The 17037-nt window shown below is 37.0% G+C and overlaps 1 protein-coding gene across 5 annotated transcripts in view; it reads right to left on the minus strand.

The window, feature by feature from the left end:
* ACBD6 (acyl-CoA binding domain containing 6) overlaps positions 1-17037 on the minus strand; it is a 205881-nt gene that overhangs the window by 110333 nt on the left and 78511 nt on the right. For all 5 annotated transcript variants that reach the window (XM_027565486.1, XM_027565485.1, XM_027565488.1 and 2 more), the window contains exon 5: positions 13629-13734. In XM_027565486.1, coding sequence (XP_027421287.1) covers positions 13629-13734 — 106 coding nt within the window. The remainder of the gene's footprint in view (positions 1-13628; positions 13735-17037) is intronic.

Here is a 17037-nt window from a genome sequence, read left to right on the forward strand (position 1 = left end):
AGGCTTTGGAATTTTTACCTTCAAAAGTTCCTGCATTTAAATGAACAAAGACCAGCATACCCAGGTATCCGTATGTGATAACTCTTTACTTCTTCACATTACAGAGGTCCTGTAAACATACTCTACTTTAAGATTACTGGCTCAAGTAATACATAATCAGGAATTTGCAGAGATGCTATCCTTATAACCCGTACTGATGAAATCAGTAAATAAACACCTGTGGTTCTGTCCTTTCTTTTTGTTAACCACAAATATACTTGGATCAATATAGTACAATTTTTAAATTTATTAAATTGAGATACTGGATTCCATAATTTCTTTTCCAGAAGGAAAACCACCAACTAGGTACACATCATAGTTGTTTAAAGATTTTATACAAACTTATGAGATATTTTACCTACTTTTATATGTAATTGTTTTATCATCTATGAATGATATAATCTCTTGCAAATTTTCAAGTTAAAATTTATTTTTACTGTTACCACTAAAACTGACAACTGTTTCTTTGCTTTGAGTTTTAATAACTTCTGAAAAAATATCCCAGAAGTATTTAGGACATAAGTGGGGGAAGCCATTATTAAAAGGAATCTTTGTTAGGCCACCAGAAGACAATAAGTACTGTTTGGAAAGCTCTGGATATATTCTGGAATTCAAATACAGTAAAACATGGGGTCAGGGGGAGAGAGTTCCCATCTATTAACCAAGGGTGCAGATACCGTCTTCCCTCAGACAGATGAATGAGTAAAGTGCTTTGAGAGTGCAGGGTGGCAGCTAACCTATTAAGTAGTATTACTTTCATACCTTCTGGAAAATACAGAGTGGGTCTTAATATTTTAAATGCTCCTTTGATATCCTTGGTTACTTGTCCTTAAACCATGAAGTATTTTTAAAATTACATTTCCTCCTGGATATCACAAATTAAATGAAAAGAGATAGTATTATAAAGTGAATCTTGATGTTCTTATGGTATTTTGAGAATAGATACAAAGCATGTACACCATATACACAGTAGATGAAAACATGGCAAAGATGGTATGTTTAAATTTGTGAGTTGCCATTGTATCAAAGATTGTATAGGATGGTGGTGGTGGTTTACTCGCTAAGTCAAGTCTGGCTCTTGCGACCCCATGGACTGTAGCCTGCCAGGCTCCTCTGTCCATGGGATTCTCCAGGCAAGAATACTGGATCGGGTTGCTATTTGCTTCTCCAGGGGATCTTCCCCACCCAGGAATTGAACCTGGGTCTCCTGCATTGCAGGCAGATTCTTTACTGACTGAGCTCCGAGGGAAGCCACTGTATAGGATAATACAGTCTAATTACTCAGTGAAATACTGTAAACAGGTCACCTTGAATTTCTCTCTCCAAAAAAACTGGGTTTCAATTTACAGTTGATTGACTTCAGCTACCAATAACCTGTAATGTCTGTCTCCTCTCTCTTATCCCTATCTTCTACCCTTTGCTGCTGCTGGTAAAGCATCTGGATACAGTGACAACTCCCCCACCTGCCACCACCAGAAACTACACAAAGCCCTACTGCCACCCGCCTCTCAAGAGTAAACCAACAGTGTTCTTTCAAAAACTCAGACAGCGGTAGTATCGGGAGGCAGTTTACAGTCTCAAGATGTGACTAGCATGGAAGCTAATACACATTTAAAGTAAGTGAATACTTTATTTTGTTCACTTGCTAGGACCTAAGGTAAAAAGAAATGGTGTTGCTGAGCTATCAGGGAATGCAGAAGGACTTTACATACACTACTCTAAAAGATCCCTTTATAAGCATTTACTAAGCCATAATGTTAGAAACTAAAGGGTCAAGGAGTAAGCAATGGAGATATTACTTCATCCTGTATAAAGTAATAAGTAATCCAGTGATCATAATAAGGTAGCCAGATGTCATCATAAGACAATGGATAAATACACGATATATTCATGGTCATATGATGGAATATTACTCAGCAATAAAAATGAAGGGAAATAGTGACCTATACAACAATATCAATGACCCAAAAACCTTATGTTAAATGAAAGAAGCCTTATAAAAATAAGTGCATTTTATGATTTTACCTATAAAGTTCTAGAACAGGCAAAAACCAACATATGGTAGAAGAATTAGAAAACAGTGATTACCTTTGTGGGATGAGGAGAAAGAACCAGCTGAGAAGAGGCATGAGGGAATTTTCTAGGGTGACAGAAATGTTCTATATCTTGATAGGAGTTTCGGTTACACAGGTACATGCATTTGTCAATATTAATTGAAAAAAGTGAAAGTGAAGTCTCTCAGTTGTGTCTGACTCTTTGCAACCCTATGGGCTGTAGCCTGCCAGGCTCCTTCTCTGTCCATGAGATTTTCCAGGCAAGAATACTGGAGTGGGTTGCCATTTTCTTCTCCAGGGGATCTTCCCGACCCAGGGATCAAACTCAGGTCTCCCACATTGCAGGCAGACTCTTTACTCTCTGAGCCATGAGGGAATACCACATAAAGATTAACTTTTGCAAGTGATGAAGGAGCTTAATGAAACAGGCTTGAACCCAGGTATCCTGCATTGCAGGCAGATTCTTTACCAGCTGAGCCACAAGGGAAGTCCAAGAATACTGGAGTGGGTAGCCTATCCCTTCTCCAGTGGATCTTCCCGACCAGGAATCGAACTGGGGTCTCCTGCATTGCAGGCAGATTCTTTACCAACTGCGCTATTATTGTATATACATTTTACATTAAGAGAAAAACCAGACTAATGCTGATCTCTGTTTAATGATATATATACTGAAGCATTTAGAAGAAAATGTATTGTCTATAAAACACTCCGAAACACAACCAAAAAAGTAAGATAGATTGACAGATGGATAAAGAGATGGCTAAATACTGATAAAGCAAACATATATAGTAAAATCTCAGTGGTAGAATCTAGTGATAGGAATACATATGTCCACTGTAAAATTCTTTCAACTTTCTGGTTCCTTCAAATTAATGTTAATCAACTACACAACCAAAATAACATATATTCAAGTGTAGAAAGTTATTTAAGAGAATACACTTTTACTTCCTTTCTTAAATAAAAGCATAAATTTATCCTCAATTCACTGGCTCTGCCTCTTAAGACCTTTTGCTTCTTTGTTAGGTTAATAATGTCAGGTTTTGCCAGATTTTGCATCAGTTTCTCAACCCAAAAGCAAGTAAATTGTATTCTGACATGAGCCACAAATTTAAAACAAAGCAAGTAAAGAAAGGAATAGTCAAGAGAAAAGTGACCTTCTTCAAAGTATTTGAAAGAATCTGTAAGTATATGGAAAGTGGTAATTTTTTTACCACTTTTTATACTTTTGATGGTAATTTTATACCTTCAAAATGAAAGAAAAGAAAGAAGAAGCAGCTCAATAAAAGAGGGATTTGGGGAGCGCATTAGATAAGAATCTACGGGAAACTAATAAATTGTATAAATGCTTCGGGCAGGGGGGCACTGATGATAGATACACTGGAATGATGTCATCTAATTTGTCCAAATATTATTCCATTGCTAAATTTAACAAGTTTAAATTAATATAAAAGTTTAAAATACACAGTAATAAGCATGTATTTAGCATCTGCTGATATGGCACTGATCTAAGAAACAATGTGTATGACAAGAACAGTGCAGACATAAAATGTGCCTGAATTGATAAGAAATATTCTGTTCATAACAAGTATACTTTACAAATTATTTAAATCAGCCAAGATATTTTCTTGAAAAACCTTTAAATATGTGGCATGTGTGAAGAGTTATATTAATATGACTCAAAAATAAAAATTGAAGCACCATTTAAAAAATTTAAAAGCTCTTACATTTCTCTTCATATTACCTATACTGCAGTTTTCAAACATTTCTGCAAATCATTAAAAACTTTAATAAAAGCTGTAATATAAATAAAAAATGAGTACATATAACACCATGATGCTATAAACTTAGAACGTGAAACATCTGATATATAGATAGTGTCCTGAAAAGTAAGTATAACTACAAAACTTTTTCTTTTACCTAAAATATAAACAATGTCCTAACTACTGTATCAGTAGGAAACACTATGTGCTGAATAATTTTCTCAAGTTAGAAATGTATAACTTACTAATAATATATTAGCAGCAATTACAACTTAAATGACACACACCAGGAACTATACATAAAATGACTTCATTATAAAATAGGAATATTTTACTTAAAAAGGATTTTATATATATGTTCATGTGCTATGATAGCTATAGATTCAAATCTAATCATTTTAGGCAATAGTAATATTTATTTCAATATATGGGGTACAAATACAGCTTATCATATTATGACTATTATTAAATTTCTTTATGTGCTCACAGATTCACTTAAATTCACATTTTAAGTGCAATAAATGTAATTTTTAATCATCTTAGGGAAAGACTGAAATTGCAGTGAATCTGCTGGGTGGATATTTTAAATAAAGTCATACACCATCCCATAGAATCTTAGGCAATCAGTAGTGAAATATCTCAAGTTCAAATATTAGATAGACAAACACCAGAAAAACTAGATGTCCTTTCAAAATTTTAATTGTTACCCAACCTATTATAGTAGGGAAATGACTTTTTTCTGATAAAGAGGTTAAAAGTATTTATCTAGAAAGTTAACTTTAAGATTATATACTCTTAGTCCACCATCAAAGCTTACAAAGTTGTTTCATTTGCTAGAGCTTTAAATGTCATGAAGCAGTACCCTTTATTTCATTTAGGATGTTAAGTTTGATTCTAATTTTAAGCTCCCATTTCCCTCATGTTCTAAAATTAATTCATACAAATCCCTGATTAATAATAAAAGGGCTTGCCATCAGTATTCAAAGCCTAGCCTGAGTTGTCATGGCTGAAAGGGCAGAAATCTGCTTGGAGCAATGAGAGAACCCAACTGAATTCAGGGTGTCTCAGTCTATGAATGTGTAAGCACTTCATCTGTTCATGGAAACACAATGTTCTGGCAGGCTGGGGGCAAAGGTAGCTGCGTGGGTAACAGACTGGAAGACCTGGGAAACTGTACTGTATCAAAGTCACTAAATGAGGGAAGCAAGGCAAAATTTTACAAGGCTTTCTTTCATTTTCACACATAAAAAATGGTGTTGTTTAGTGTAAGCCATTTGTGTTCTAGACATTTATTTTATCCCTATTACTGCTGTCCAGTGATCTCTGCAGAGGTCACATGTGAATGTAACTATTTTATAAAAGAAAGTGTTGCAAGTCAGAGCATAACACTAGCAGGGCTGACTGGAAACTGATTATCCTTCTTAAATCCAGTGGTGAAAAGAACACTCTCTCAGAACTACATTTCACTCTTTTAGACTCAGCAGTTGTATGTATTTGAACAAGTAACATGTACATATCTGAAGCAGTTCTTGTCTGAAAAATAAGGATAACCTTTCAGAGCTGTTGTGAAGACAACATGGTAAAAAAAAAGTGGAAGTACCTTACAGACTTGTAAATGTGGTTAAAGTACTCTGTAAACTGTAACCCGCCCTGTATAAAAGTCATTTGAAAGATGGAGAATTCTAATAGGGATCATATAGTACACACACAATCATTTCCAGTGAAAAAGTGACCTTGAAAAGTTAAATGGGCTTCTGGTTTCCAGTTCCACATATAAAGAGCTAGGAAGTTGCCACTCCACCTTAACAACAAACAAAAAGCTGAAGAGACTGAAAAATCAACGATTCTTCTTGGATCCATACGAGACAGGAGTCTCAGGGGAAACCACTGCCCCTGAGACTAGAGAGAGATAAGTGAGCCCGACAGCCTGGAGCACAGCCTTTCAAGTGGAAACCACCCGGGGAGCCAGTCCAGGTAGGAACACCTGGCTATGAGTGATAAACCGCCGGAGGCTCAGTGCAGACAACTCTGAGGGTTAAAACTCCAAAGGCATCTACTCAACTCCTCCAAACACACACCCCCAATAACGTGAGATTTACCTCCAGGAGCATGACCAGGTTCTCTGACAATAAACGTCAGAGAAACATACCCTCATGCTTCGGGTAGGGGAAAGGGAAATGATCCATTCTGAAATAGGCCCTGAAAAGGTCTGCCTTTAGAGGAAAAGGTCAACCAGCACCTAACTTGCTGGGGTATTATCAGAGTCTAACTGACCTGGGGGGAAGGGAAATAGCCACCTCCAGTCCACTTTAGCCATTCTGTCCCATTCAAAGAGGGATTAAAAAAAGAAGAGAGAGAAACATTTATGAGAGTCCCAGTTCAGAGACACAGGCTCACTACAGAACTAAGACCTAATGGTAGGACCACAGAACACTTTCTCTCCCCAACCCCTCACCAACACATTCAGTCAGTTCGGTTCAGTTGCTCAGTCATGTCCGACTCTTTGTGACCCCATGGACTGCAGCATGCCAGGCTTCCCTGTCCATCACCAACTCCTGTAGCTTACTCAGACTCATGTCCATTGAGTTGGTGATGCCATCCAACCATCTCATCCTCTGTCGTCCCCTTCTCCTCCCATCTTCAATCTTTCCCAGCATCAGGGTCTCTTCAAATAAGTCAGTTTTTCGCACCAACACATTACCAAGGGCCTATTTATAGCAGTTCCTTTTATCTGGTATATCACATCCAGCTATCAATAAAAATTACATGGCAAACCACAAGGCAAAAAAATCCACCATTTGAAGAGACAGAATAAGCATCAGAATGAAACAGAGCAGAGATGTTGGAATTATCAGGTGGAGAATTTAAAACAACAATGATTAATATGCTAAGGGCTCTAATATATAAAGCTGGCAGCATGCAAGAACAGATGGACAGGAACTTCCCCGGTGGTCTGGTGGTTAAGAATCCACCTTGCAATTCAGAGAATGTGGCTTCCCGATCTCTGGTTGGGAAACTAAGATACCACTTGCTGTGGAGGAAGCCCCTGTGCCACAATTAAAGAGTCCATGCACTGCAACAAAAGATCCTGACTAATGCAGTGAAGATCTTGTGTGCCATAATTACGACCCAAGGCAACCAAATATAGGTAAATATCTAAATATCTAAAAAAAATATAGATAAATATCTAAAAAAAGAAAAAGAACAGATGGACAATGTAAGCAGAGAAGTGGAAATTTGAATAAAGAACCATAAAGAAATGCTAGAGATTAAAAAAAATAAACCCATTGCAACAGAAATTAAAAATGCCTGTGACAGGCTTATTGGCATACCAGAAATGGCTGAAGAAAGAATCTCTGAGCTAGAAGATGTATCAAAAGAATCCTTGAAAACTTAAAAGCAAAGAGAACAAAGACAGGAAACAACAATAAGAAAAAAACAGAACAGAATATCCAAGGGCTGTGGGACAAATGCAAAAGATGTAACGTATGCACAGCTGAGGAAACCAGAAGGAGAAGAAACAGAGAAAGGCACACAAGAAATACCTGGAACAATAGCTGAACTTCCTCAAATTAATGCCAGAGGTCAAGCCATAGATCCAGGAAGCCCAGAGAACACCGAGTAAGATAAATACTTCAAAAACTACACTACGCATGTCATTTTCAAATTACAGAAAATCAAAGATAAAGAAAAATCCTGAAGGAAGCCAAAGGAAAAAAATACATTGCTTATAGAGAAAACAAAGATAAGAATTACATCAGACTTCTCTTCTGAAACCATGCAAGCAAGAAGAGTGGAGTGACATTTAAAGTGTTGAGGAAAACCCCCTGCTAACCTAGAATTCTGTATCCTGAGAAATCATCCCTCAAAATGAAGGAGAAATAAAGACTATCTCAAACAAATATTGAAGAAATCTGTTGCCAGTAGACCTGCCTTGCCAGAAATATTGAGAGAAATTTATTAGAGAGAATGAAAACAATGTAGGTTAGAAACTGGATCTACATAAAGAAAGACCATCAGAGAGGGAATAGTGAAGATACAATAAAAACTTATTCTTAATTGATTTACTAGTTTGTTCAAAATAGTAGCAACAGTGTACTTGACTATACAAGTTTATATGTATCTTATATGCATACAAATATATACACAGGCATATACTGTATGCGTGTACATATGCCTATGTATGCTTTTATATAAGTGAAATGAGTGACAACAGTCATACAGGAGACAGGAGGGAGGAATTAGGAATATTTTGTTTTTATAAGGCAGTCACATTACCCAGGAAATGGTATGTTATTTCAAAGTGGACTTGGGTTAGTTATAAATGTATATTGCAAACTCTAGGGCAACCACTATAAAAGGTTAGAAAAAGTATAACTGATATGCTAAGAGGGGAAAGAAAATGGAATCATATTAAATGCTCACTCACAAATAGCAAGAAAAGAGAGGAAGACAAAAACAGGAACAAAGAAAAAGGCAAATACCGAAAACAGTAACCAATGTGGTAAATATTAATCCAACTATATCAGTAATCACTTTGAATGTCAGTGGCCTACATGTATCAATTAAAAGACAGATTGTCAGAATGGATCAAAAACCCAACCCAACAATATGCTATTAAGAAAAAAAACCTACTTTAAATATGCAAACAAATGTAAATGTTCATTACCACACTAACACACAAGAAAGCTATATTAATTTTAGTCAGAGCAAACTTCAAAGTAAAGAAAGTTATATGCGATAAAGAACGGCATTAGATAATGATAAAGAGGTCAGTTCTCCAAGACGTAAAAATTTTTAACTCTATGTACCTAACAAAAGAGCCTCATTCATGGATGGTAGGAATACAAGATGGTACAGACATTTTGGAAGAAAATTTGATGGGTTTCTTATAAAACTACACTCTTACAATATGATTTAGAATTCATACTTCTCCTTATTTACCCAAAGGTACTAAAAACTTACGTCCACACAAAATCCGCACATGGATGTTTATAGCAGCTTTATTCATAACTACCAGAACTCAGAGGCAGCCCAGGACAGTCCTTCAGGAAGTGAACAGATAAGTAAATTGTGGAACATCTAGACAATGGAATATTCTTGGATGCTAAAAGGAAATGTCAATACAGAAATCAAATTGATTATATTGTTTGGAACTGAAGATGGAGAAGCTCTATACAGTCACCAAAAACAAGTCTGGAAGCTGACTGTGGCTTAGATCATAACTCTTTATTGCAAAATTCAGACTTAAATTGAAGAAAGTAGGGAAAACCACTACACAATTCAGATATGACCTAAATCAAATCCCTTAGGATTATATGGTGGAAGTGACAAGTAGATTCAAGGGATTAGACCTGATAGAGTGCCTGAAGAACTATGGACAGAGGTTAGTAACATTTTATAGGAGGCGGTGATCAAGACCATCCCCAAGAAAAAGAAATGCAAAAAGGCAAAATGGTTGTCTGAGGAGGCCATACAAATAGCTGAGAAAAGAAGAGAAGCTGAAGGCAAAGGAGAAAAGGAAAGATATGCCCATCTGAATGCAGAGTTCCAAAGAACAGCAAGGAGAGATAAGAAAGCCTTCTTAAGTGAACAATGTACGGACATAGAGGAAAATAATAGAATGGGAAAGACTAGAGACCCCTTCAAGAAAATTAGAGATACCAAGGGAACATTTCATGCAAAGATGGTCACAATAAAGGACAGAAATGCTATGGACCTAACAGAGGCAGAAGATATTAAGAAGAGGTGGCAAGAATACACAGAAGAACTATACAAAGAAGGTCTTAATGACCCAGATAATCACGATGGCGTGATCACTCACCTAGAGCCAGTGGAGTGTGAAGTCAAGTGGGCCTTAAGAAGCATTACTACAGACAAAGTTAGTGGAGGTGATGGAATTCCAGCCCAGCTATTTCAAATCCTAAAAGACGATGCTGTGAAAGTGCTGCACTCAATATGTCAGAAAATTTGGAAAACTCAGCAGTGGCCACAGGACTGGAAAAGGTCAGTTTTCACTCCAATCCCAAAGAAAGGCAATGCCAAAGAATGTTGAGACTACTGCACGACTGCACTTATTTCACTGCTAGCAAGGTCTTGCTCAAAATCCTTCAAGCTAGGCTTCAACAGTAGATGAACTAAAAAGTTCCAGATAAACAAGCTGGATGTAGAAAAGGCAGAGTAACCAGAGGTCAAATTGTCAACAACCACTGGATCATAGAAAAAGCAAGGGAACTCCAGAAAACGTCTCCTTCTGCTTCATTGACTACACTAAAGCCTTTGACTGTGTGGATCACAACACACTGTGGAAAATTCTTAAAGAGAATTACCTACCTTAACTTACCTATCTCCCTCATGAGAAACCTGTATGCTGCTCAAGAAGCAACAGTTAGAACTGGAGATGGAACAACGAACAGCTTCAAAATTGAGAAAGGAGTATATCAAAATTATATATTGTCATGCTGTTTATTTAACTTATATGCAGAGTATATCATGTGAAATGCTAGGCTGGAAGAAGCTCAAGCTGGAATCAAGACTGCCAGGAGACATACCAATAACCTCGGATATGCAGATGACACCACTCTAATGGCAGAAAGTGAAGAAGAACTAAAGAGCCTCTTAATGAAGGTGGAAGGGGAGAGTGAAAAAACTGGTTTAAAACACAACATTCAAAAAACGAAGATCAGGGCATCCAGTCCCATCACCTCATGGCAAACAGACGGGGAAAAATGGAAACAGTGACAGACGTTATTTTCTTGGGTTCCAAAATCTCTGCAGACAGTGACTTCAACCATGATATTAAAGGATGCCTGCTTCTTGGAAGAAAAGCCATGGCAAACCTAGACAGTGTATTAAAAAGCACAGGCCTCACTTTGCTGACAAAGGTCCATATAGTCAAAGCTATGGTTTCTGCAGTAGTCATGTACAGATGTGAGAGTTGGACCACAGAGAAGGCTGAGCACCGAAGAACTGATGCTGTCAAACTGTGGTGCTGGAGAAGATTCTTGAAAGTCCCTTGGACTGCAAGATCAAACCAGTCAATCCTAAAGGAAATCAACCCTGAGTAGTTATTGGAAGGACTGATGCTGAAGCTGAAGCCCCAATACTCTGGCTACCTGATGCTAAGAGTCAACTCATTAGAAAAGACCCTGATGCTGGGAAAGATTGAAGGCAGGAGAAGGGGGCAAGAGAGGATGAGATGGTTGAATGGCATCATTGACTCGATGGACATGAGTTTGAGGAAACTCATGGGATAGTGAAAGACAGGGGAGCCTGGAGTGCTGCAGTCCATGGAGCCACAAAGAGTTGGACACAACTGAGTGACTGAACAACAACAAAAAAGAAAATGAGCTATCAAACCATCAAAAGATATGTAGGAAACTCAAATTATTACTAAGTGAAAGAACCCAATCTGAAAAGACTATATATCGTATGATTCCAACTATATGGCATTTTGGAAAAGGCAAAACTATGGAGACAAGAAAAAGATCAGTGGTTGCCAGGGGAGCAGGAGGTACAAATAGGCAAGACGGAGTATTTCTAGGGTCATGAAAGTACTCTTATATACTGTAATGATGAATATGTCATTATACATCTGTCCAGATACACAGGATGTAAAGCACCAGGAGTGAGCCCTAAAGTGAATTATGGACTTTGGGTGATTACGATATATTAATGTTCATCCTAGGTTTAAAAAAAATGTACCATATATACCTTCCTCTCAAGTTTATTATAAAACTTAAAACTGCTCTGCTCTTAAAAAAAAAAAAAATTAAGTCTTAGAAAAAAGAATTAAGTGATTTCTTCATTATATCATCATCCTTCATTCATATTATTCACTGAGGACAATTAAGACATTTATTGATGTCTTGGTGTATGTGTTTCAGGTACTGTTTAAGTCCTTTATGTACATTAACTCCTTTAATACGACATTTCTGACACAGGTACTATTCTCAGTTTACACATTAGGAAACTGAGACAGAATAAACTTGACAAAGGTCATCTACCTAGGAAGTGACAGTACTAGCCCTTGAACCCAGGTAGTCCAGCTTGTCACCGTTACACTATACTGCTTCTGCTTATTCATTCATTCTATCATTCATTAATTCACAGTTCATCAAATCTTTATTGAGCATGTGGGATATGTCAAGAGCTCTGACAGAAACATTTTCAACAAGGAAGTTCTGAAAACATTTACCTTTCCCAGGAAACTACCTAAGGAAATGCTCCTTCAAAACCAGGAAATGAATAAAGGAGGAAGCTACAGGAGGAGACACTCCAACAAAACAATAAAAGGTGAAGACCTACGATCCAGAAAACAGAAAAATCCAGAAGAAAGGGGAAGAGAATTCCAAGGACAGTGGTAAAATGTAATGCTAGAATGACATCTGTGCGAGAGGCTAAGCGAGCAACCAGTCCAGACTAGAGATGAAAAAGGAGGAAGGAAGGTTCCGGAGGGATATTCCTAAAGGGAAAAAAAAGGAAAAACACGGGATTGACTGCATGAGAAGACCTCTATTGGGCAAATTGAGGGAAGAGTTAATAGGAACATAGAAGACCAAGAAAAGTATAAAAGCAAATAAAGAGGCCACTATTAACTTTAAGAAAAACAAAATGCTGTACCATGGAATGTAGATTGCATTATTCATGATTACATAATTTACTCTTTCACTTTTTACCTTTGCCTTGCTTCCCTGTAATCAGAGCAGACTTCCTATTGTACTGACCTGGGTCTTGGCCTTGTGACTTGTTTTAGACAAAGGAAAACAGGGAAATGTGATGCACACTAGTCAAGGAAAGCTTTAAATGTGTTTGTGGGATCTGGTTCTGTCTGCCCCACCCAGGGTCTATCCGCTGGGATGAGATCTCAAATGAGAACAGGTGAAATCAAGATGAACTGAGCACAAACCGGGCTAGTAGAACCCAGCAGAGTCTCAACTGGTTCCAAGCCTTTTGAAACATGAACAATAACTAAATGTTGTTAGCTACTGAAATTTTTCTTTTTTTTGCTATAGCAAAAGTTGACTAATACATATAGTACAGCCCAAAGCTCAGCAAACAATATTTACATAGTCATAATAACATAGTTACATTATAACCGTATTATAATTGACTATATTACATAATTATACATAATTTGTAACAATAATAAAAACATTGATACAATAGCGATTCAAGAAGAAAACTGAAACTAATAGCTGTGATAATAACTTGTTAAGAGAGTGGGGAGAGAGAGATGGGACCAGTATCGCTGGTCCTCCTTTACTGTAGAGTTACAGTCTTACATTTTCAGTTCCAGATGTCTTTTAAAACATATTACAGGAAAGATGTTGCCTAAAAGTGAGATAATATTAAAGGCTAACCTGTACAGAGAGCTCTCATTTAATACAGAAGTCAATTATCTACTCTACCCATTATCTATGATCACTGCATGTCTTCTTCCTAACACTTGCCACCTTTGATTGAAGATGGTCATTGAAATCATCTTTACTGCATTATCACAGAATGAGAAAAATGATTCAAAAAAAGAAAAATGATTCAAAGTGATTACCAAGTTTTGCTCCTTTTTTTTTAACAACTATAATTCAGGGACAGTTTAAGCTCAATATGTGAACAGTTTTATTCACAAAACAAATCAATAAGTAATATATTTTACAAAATAGTATAGGACCCCTTTAAATAGTGGACCTGCATTGATATAACTGGATTGACCAAGATTTTGACAGTTTTCTAGAAATATAGTTACTGGGCAAAGGACAATATACTTGTTTCCTACCTCTTCATCTTTCATATTCACATCCATGTTTTTTGTTTTGATGACTTTGGTTATATGGTCAATGTTGTTTTCCCTGCAGTAATCAAATATGTCTTTGTCTTCTTCCCTAATTGGAGTTAAAAAAAAAGTTTTTGTCTTAATAGGTAACACAGAAAAGTTACATATTTTTAATACAATCTGTTTGCTGTAAACATTAATGGAATCTGTTTTTATAAAGAATTTTCCATGAACAATAGTGGATTTTCAGTAATACAATACATCCAATCTCTGAAAAGACTAAGGTTCTTAGCAACTATAATTATAGAGAAAAGCTTCATCTGCTTTAACAAGTTACACTAGTACACTAATAAAACATCTTGAGTAGATTTTCTCAATGCTCTTTTTCTCCCCAGTTGCTTTTACACACTGACAGGAACATACATCCTCTGACTCAGAATGTTCAATTGTAGCACTGCAGTGAGAAGGTCATTTTCCATTGCCAGCATAGAGGCAGCAAAGGATCGGAACAAACTTACTACTTCTATTAGAGAAAAACAGAATAAGTTGGTTGCTATCCAAGTTTCTAAAAATTATACACAAATACACACACAACACACACACATACATGCACACCAAAGTAGTTTTCTTAAGGGAAAGATAATTACAGCATCATAAAATTCAGAAATCCCTCATGAGATAATACAAATAAAGACTGGGAAGCATACTATACACCCAGTGCTACTCTAAGTATGTCAGTGTACTAATTCACTTACTCTTATCCGACAGCTTCACTTCACAGATAAAGACAGAGGTATGGAGACATTATATGATCTGTCAAATAGCATCACATTTATCAAAGGTAGAATAAGAGCTAGAACTCACTCAGATCAACTGATTTTGTAGACAGTCCATTTTTCTACTTTTCTATTATATCAAGCCACATCTTGAACCAGTAAGCTGTAATCTATTGCAGAACCTAAAGCAGAAGTTCTGACGTAAGGTCTATGAGTCCTCTAAAACAGTATACAGAATTATGTGTGCAAATGCATAATACATTTTAATGAATGTGTTGGCAGGGAGCAGGGGGAACAGGCGGATGGGTAGTTTCAATGAGGTCCTCAAAGGATCGGTAATTTGGAATATTAATAATGAAACTGTCCGACATGTGGGCTTAATTTTCCAAACAGGCATAAAAGAATGCAATTTGAGTTCCCAAAATTATAACTAGTATTTTTGATAAATGTAAGGCCATAGCTTCCATTTATCAGAAATTAAAGCATCTGACCATATAAAAAGTTACTTCCCAGTCAGTGGTAATGAACTCATACCACAGTCCTGTGGCATTTACCATCTAAGGTTTCCTTATGCAGTTGATGTATTTAGTTGAGAACCTACTACATGCAAGGCACTGGGCAAGATTCTGTTTATAACAGATAACAAGGGTAAGCAAGGAACTCTGTGCTCAGTACATGTGCAGTATAGCTGAAATGATTAAAATCTATACAGTTTAAAACTGTATTTGTTTTCATTTATTTATCCGGCTGCGCTGGGTCTTGGTTGCAGTACATGTGATCTCTGATCTTTAGCTGTGGCATGCAGGATCTTCTGGTTGCAGAAAGCGAACTCTTCGCTGCAGCATGTGGGATCTAGTTTCCCCACCAGGGACGGAACCTGCGCCCCCTGCATTGGGAGTACGGAGTCTTGGCTGCTGGACCACCAGAGAAGCTCCCCAAATCTATACACTATTAACATAATGTGAAGCTGGATCTTTGAAAAGGCAGATCAGAATACAGTGGAGAAACAGTCCACCTCAAGCTAGAGAAAATGAGCTAAAAGAAAAAAATCATGCTTTAAAAAAAAAAAAGTATCATCTCTGGAAAATGTTCATTTGCAGAAGAGAAAATGCTTTTCCAGATCATTTACTCTGGGCGGGGTGGCGGGGGATAGAGAAGTCTGAGACCAAAACCCCTAAAAGGGTAAGTCTGATTTTTTAAAATTAAGGCTTCATATAATACTATTTTAGCTATATTTTACTATCACAAAAAATACTTTCTATGAAAAAAGTGCATTCAGCATTCTGACCTGGGGATACGAGGGGCCTAGTTTCCTTTGGTACAGTAACAGAGACCCCTCTAATTCAATAGGCAGCAACTTCAACTGTGAGATAAAGTACTGTGCTATTTTAAGTCATAATAAAAAATACACTTCTCACCAACTGTTTTGAATAGAAAATAATGAGGAGTTGGTGGTGGGGCACAGGAAGGAAAGTATGGAGGATCCTTGGGATATAGGTTACCCTTACCCAATAATACTGGAGGGTTATTCAGAAATGGGAGGACCTTCTGGGTGGCCCTTCTTCCTTAATCCTAAATAGGCATGTACACCTATGCCATAAGCAGTAAGAAAGTAAATAAAATACCAACTTATTTAACATGTTTCTATTGCTTAATATATTCTCAGTGTTTCTTAATATGTATCCTTTATATCAATTATTTTGTTTTGACATGTGAATTCTTTGGAGGTCAGGGCATTTTTTTCATCTGTATACCTGCTTATCAACTGTAGTTTATCATTACTAAGTATGTTAGGTACATAGAAGTATTTATAAAATACTTCAGGGTAGAGTACACAATGTAAATTAAATATAAAATGGGAATGTCAATAAAATCACCATGAATGTGTTACAAAGCTGAGTGACTAATAATTTAAAAAATTAAGTGATACTCTTGGGCTTAGTTTTTAAATAGAGTTATCTAACACCAAGTCATGCATGTTTTGACTAGCCTGCCAGCAACCAAGCTGTCTTTATACAATGTCACCACCTAGCGGTCAAAACGGAGAAACATTAGAAGCAACATCTTTGTGTATCTGTATCTTGCCCCCAACAAGATTATGTACAGTATACAAATCTAATTTTTTTTCCCTCTGTATTTCCCAGTTAATGCAGTCTTCCACAGGAAATTTTTCTCTGTACTTACATTAAATGACATGTGCAAACCAAATATGCTGCTAAGTCGCTTCAGTCGTGTCTGACTCTGTGTGACCCCATAGATGGCAGCCTACCAGGCTCCCCTGTCCCTGGGATTCTCCAGGCAAGAGCACTGGAGTGGGTTGCCATTTCCTTTTCCAATGCATGAAAGTGAAAAGTGAAAGTGAAGTCGCTTAGTCACGTCTGACTCTTAGCGACCCCACGGACTGCAGCCTACCAGGCTCCTCCGTCCATGGGATTTTCCAGGCAAGAGTACAGGAGTGGGGTGCCATCGCCTTTTCCAAATATAGCGGAGCCTTAAAAAATGTTAGTGCCCTTCTACATCTTCTCACTTTATCTTCTCTTTTGATGCTTACCAGTTATCTTTCTCCTTTTCTCTGCTGAATGTGATAAAATTATCATATCCATCCTCTACAGATGAGTATGAGTTATTTCATGAAT

The sequence above is a fragment of the Bos indicus x Bos taurus genome, chromosome 16, assembly GCF_003369695.1.
Source record: "Bos indicus x Bos taurus breed Angus x Brahman F1 hybrid chromosome 16, Bos_hybrid_MaternalHap_v2.0, whole genome shotgun sequence".
Taxonomy (NCBI): domain Eukaryota; kingdom Metazoa; phylum Chordata; class Mammalia; order Artiodactyla; family Bovidae; genus Bos; species Bos indicus x Bos taurus.